General features: G+C 46.9%; 1 protein-coding gene across 1 annotated transcript; it reads left to right on the top strand.

Annotated features, from left to right (window-relative positions):
* Positions 1 to 3931: 3931 nt before the first annotated feature.
* On the top strand, positions 3932 to 4717 carry LOC123164807 (low temperature-induced protein lt101.2). The gene is made up of 2 exons (XM_044582389.1): positions 3932 to 4229; positions 4345 to 4717. The coding sequence occupies exons 1-2, from the start codon at positions 4149 to 4151 to the stop codon at positions 4426 to 4428; spliced, it is 165 nt and encodes a 54-aa protein (XP_044438324.1). The 5' UTR covers positions 3932 to 4148; the 3' UTR covers positions 4429 to 4717.
* The last annotated feature ends 416 nt before the right edge of the window (positions 4718 to 5133 follow it).

The following is a 5133-nucleotide window of genomic DNA, read 5'->3' as shown; positions in this document are numbered from 1 at the left end:
TAAACCGGCCAAACCGTAAAATTACGGTACATAATCGGGCCGTCATGCAATCACGATGTAGGTTGGGCCTGAAACGTGCCGAACAGCTCACGGGCCGGCAGCAGCCCGAAATGAACCCCGGCCCATGATTGTGTGAATCAAATCATGGGCTTTTAACAGGCCAAAATTGTCTCGGTCCTTGTTTGGCCCAATCAGATACCGGCTGCGAGCAGGCCGGATGCAAACCGGGCCGTAGTTAGGCCCAACTATATGACGAGCTTTTAACAGACCAAAATTAATATAGGGCCGAAATGTTAAACGGGCCTTTAACAGGCCAAAACTAATATCAGGCCGAATTACTAAGTGGGCCTTTAGCAAGTGGGCCCAAAAGCATAGTGTACAGTTGACGGGCCGAATCTGATATGGGCCATAATTGAGCCCAAAGCCTCTTAAAAGGTCGAACCTGATCTGGGCCGTAATTTGGCCCAGAACGTGGTAGGCTCTTAACGGGTCAGATCTCATATGGGCCACTATTAGGCCCGGAGCGTGGCAGGCCATTAATGGACCGGATCAAATATGGGCCGGAATTTGGCCCAAAACATGGCAGCCAGTTAATGGGCCGGCCTACTAGGGTCCTCAAAATCTTGTGGGCCTACAGCTGGGCCGGCCCATTAATGTCGGCGAAATCTCGTGGGCCTTTAGCTGGGTCGGCCCATTATGATCCGCAAGAATCTTGTGGGCCTTTACCTAGGCCGGCCCATTATGGCACACAAAAATCTTGTGGGCCTTTACCTGGGCCGGCCCATTATGGCCCGCAAAATCTTATGGGCCTTTAGCTGGGCCAGCCCATTATGGTCCGCAAAATCTCGTGGGCCTTTAGCTGGGCCGGCCCATTATGGTCCGCAAAATCTTGTGGGCCTTCAGTTGGGCCGGCCCATTTAAACTTGATGGGCCGGTCCACGTGTCAACATATCATAGGCGCGTCTCGCCCATTGGATGAGTGACACCTGTGCCAACGCGGACCTGACACGTGTCTCCTCCAGCCAATGATGATTTTACATGTGGAAAATCCCCATTGGTCGGGGCTGTTAACGGGTTATCGGATCCAAAACCCGACCCGATAGCTTAACGGCGTTCCGTTACGGTGGATGCCACGTGTCGGTCACCCTTGACGAAAGCACTTCTGTGACGCGCGATTTATCCTCATGGAAGTGGACACTTCCGTGATGATAATTTTGGTAATGTCATGGAACACTTCTACGACAGCACAGGTATGACTATCTTGATTTTGTCATAAATTTGTCATGGATGTACATGCATGACAAAAAACGCGACCTACTGTGACAAACACGTATCATCACGGAAGTGTATTTTTTTTGTAGTGTCAAGCCTTGTCATGTGGAATAGGATCTTTCCCATTAAAATACCTGGGTTTCCCTCTTCATTACACCAAGCTCAGGAGAGAAGACCTACAACCTGTGGTTGATAAGGTTCTGAAAAGAGCCGCTGGATGGCGAGGTAGATTACTAGGTTATGAGAAGAAGTTGGTGTTAGTGCAATCATGTCTAGCTAGCATACCCACTTATCTAATGAGCATGATCAAATTCCCCAAGTGGGCCATTAATTTGATCAACTCAAAGATGGCTCATTGTTTTTGGGATAACTATGAGGGGCACCATAGGTATCACCTTGCCAACTGGGGGCTGGTAACTCAGAAAAAGCAATATGGGGCCCTAGGGATTCCGAATTTTTCTGAGATGAACCTGAGCCTATTAGCCTCCTGGGTTTATAAATTTCATACTGGTGATAGTAAGATGTGGAAGCAGATTATTGACTCTAAATATAGAGCCAATAATCCCAATATTTTCTCTTGCCCTGATACTAACTCATCCCCTTTCTGGAAAGGGGTTCTGTGGGCTGCTAAAGCAGCTAAGCATGGGTATCAGTGGAAAGTGGGCAATGGTAAAAGAGTCAAATTTTGGGAAGATCATTGGTTTGGGTCATGTAGCCTGGCCATCCAATTCTGGGACTTGTATAATATTGCTAATGAACATAATCAGTCTGTGGCTGAACTGTGGGATGGGGTTAACCTTAAAAATCACATTTAGAAGATGTGTGGATAACAGGTTGCTTCTCCTTTGGTATGACATGTTAAGCATTGTGCAATCTATTGTCCTTAGTAATGAAGATGATGTTTTAATCTGGAAACTAGAATCCAATGGTGTCTACTCAGTTAGATCAATGTATGCCATGATCAATTTTAGGGGCATTAGCCAAGTTCATATACCTGATATGTGGAAAATTCATGTCCCTCCTAACATACATATCTTTTTGTGGTTGCTAGCTCATAATAAGATGTTAGTGAGGGAGAATCTCAGTAAGAGACAACATTTAAATGACTTGTCTTGCTTGTTCTGCTTTGAATGTGAAAATATCAACCACTTGTTCTTTGAATGTGTTGTAGCTATGGAAATTTGGAGAAATATTCACTCCATCATAGACTGCTTCCCTTTACCTGCACTTGGTAGGGTAGCAGAAATGTGGGGGAGAGATAAAAAGCTGCAAGCTGAGAATATTGTCATATCAGCTACTCTCTGGGCTATATGGAGGTGCAGAAATGACATGTGTTTTAATAACACAAACTGGATGGGTGTGCAGGTGGTTCTGGGGAAAGTTGCAGGGTTCTGCAACTCCTGGAAGATCCTTTGCAAAGGAAATGCAAGAGAGCGCGTGGAGATGTTCATTGCGGCTATATGGGAGGCCGCAAGAAAACCACCGCTGCTGCTCTGGCCAGAGCCAGGATGAAGAAGAACGAGCTCTGGCGGCTGTACTCCATACAAAAGATGGGTGGCTGGATGGGCATGGAGGAGAGCTTGATCCTGGAGAGTTGATATGGCCTCATGTCTCATCTTGCTGTGTGCAAAAAGATGCTAGTAGCTAGTCTATTTTCAGCCTGTATTCTGTTAGACTGAAGCTTGTTGTCAAGGTTCCTGTTTTTTTTTTAATTTCTGCAAAGTTGATGCTGGAGGGATACTCAATCTCTTCCCACAGTCTGTAATAATGATGTACTATGTGGGTTTCATTTTCTATGAAAATGGAACTGGGGCGGGATGCCCTTTTCTTAAAAGAAAAAAACTACTGAGGAAGTGCTCAAGTGTCCAACTCCAAGGTTCAGTTGGCGAATGGGTTCGACCGACGCGCACAGAGACAAGTCTTTGATGGACGACTGTGATGCATCCATCTTAGTTGCCATTTCGTTTAAACTCCAACACTGTTCACTCCACAGTGTTCACCCGCGGTTAAGACCCTAGCAGCCGGACCGGCCAGATAGTGGGACAGAGAAGAAATTACCTGTTCGGTAAGCAGTCCCCGTTAGGAGTGCTGATCAATGAAAAAAATAGCACGCTATTTCGCCGTTATAGCGGGGTTATAGCATATTCGGAAAGGAGATGTTACGTTTTGGCAAAATCGGCCGCTACGGCGCTAATTGCGTAATTAGCGCGCTACACACGCTATAACGTTGTAGCGTTACACGTTTTAACGTGCAGACCATGCAAAATTTAAATAACCACAGCCCAGTAGGCCCAGCAGGCCAAAACCAACCCACGACCATTACCTTTCTCACTCTTTTTATCTTGAAACTGTTTGAGACTTACAATTTTTATGTCCTAGATTTGGCCCTTATGCATATATTGCTTGCTCCTAGTAAAAATTTAGTTGCTTAAATACTTTATTTCTAGATATATTTGAATTTTTTTGCAAACGCTATTTTGAAATATAGCACGCTATAACTTGTGTAGCATTTGAAGAAGGGCCTCGCTATATTTTGTAGCGCGCTATTTTTTTCGTTGGTGCTGATCTGAATTTTCTACTACGAGTGCCTAATCGCGCTGACGCGTGATATGCCAGATTCTCAACCCAGCTCGACAGATGTCCACCGAGCAAGGCATGCATGGAGTGCGCGCGAGGTGTCGCGCCACGGGAGCTCGGCGCCGCCACGTCCGCCTCCGTCCAATTCTTCTAGGTTCCCGGTCGAGCTGATCAGCTCTAGCGCCGCACTTCACTAGCTCTGCCCTGCTTGCTCACTCTCCCACGGCAAGCTAGCACCATCGACCACATCTGTTTCTCATCGGAGGAGAGAAGCTCTGCGAGAGAGGAAGTTGGTTGCGATGGGTTCGGAGACGTTCGTGGAGATCCTGCTGGCCATCTTGCTGCCGCCGGTCGGCGTCTTCCTCCGCTACGGCATCGGCGTAAGCTGCCTGACCTTCCTCTGTTTGGCAGCCGCTGTTACTACTTACTACTCCATCTCAGTCTCGAGCTGCCATGTCGATCAGTGACTCATTATCCTTGCGTGTATCTGTGCAGGTGGAGTTCTGGATCTGCCTGCTGCTCACGGTGCTGGGCTACATCCCCGGCATCATCTACGCCATCTTCGTCCTCGTCGCATAGCTTGTTCACCAATTAATCAGATCGGACTCTTGGAGATAGCTAGATAGATAGATCCAGAGGCATCTCTGTTCCAGTTGCTCTATCTGTTCATGGATGAGATGGCTGGCGCATCGGTGTAAGCAGGACCTCTGCTCCATGAATAACCACCATGCATGCCGGTTCAGTTACTAGACCAGCTACTACTGTTTTTGTACTCTTGTGCTGAGCGCTATGTACTGCCGTTCTGTGCGTATGGTTGTGCGCATCACTTCTCCAAATTAATCTGTATGCACGTAGTATGTACCTTGCATTTGTGTTTTGTGCTACTTCGCGCTTTTCTTGTGTGTGTGTGTGTGTGTGTGTGTGTGTTCTCTGTGCCGTCTCACTGTCTCAGTGCGTGCGTAACACTTCTTCAGTTCTGAAACTTGCATGTGTGTTGGAGTTCAGGCCCTCTTTGCGTGCATTTCTGAACCAAAGCAATCGGCCAACCGAACGCCAGGAAACTCCAGATTCTCCCGTCGAGTATTTAACCAAAAACTACCACAATTCATGGAACCGTGCCTATAAACTATAAACTACCACTTTACGATTTTGCCCCGAAGACTTGTCACTTTTTTTCTAATCTATGACTAAAAACTACCATGTGGGTATATCAACCGATGCATCCATTTTAAACGCATTTATGATAGACCTGGCCCGCATGTAAGTGCTGACATGGCATCCTAG

Source organism: Triticum aestivum, chromosome 1D, assembly GCF_018294505.1.
Source record: "Triticum aestivum cultivar Chinese Spring chromosome 1D, IWGSC CS RefSeq v2.1, whole genome shotgun sequence".
Lineage (NCBI taxonomy): Eukaryota > Viridiplantae > Streptophyta > Magnoliopsida > Poales > Poaceae > Triticum > Triticum aestivum.
Note: the sequence above shows the minus strand (reverse complement) of the source record. Positions and strands in the feature narration are given on the sequence as shown.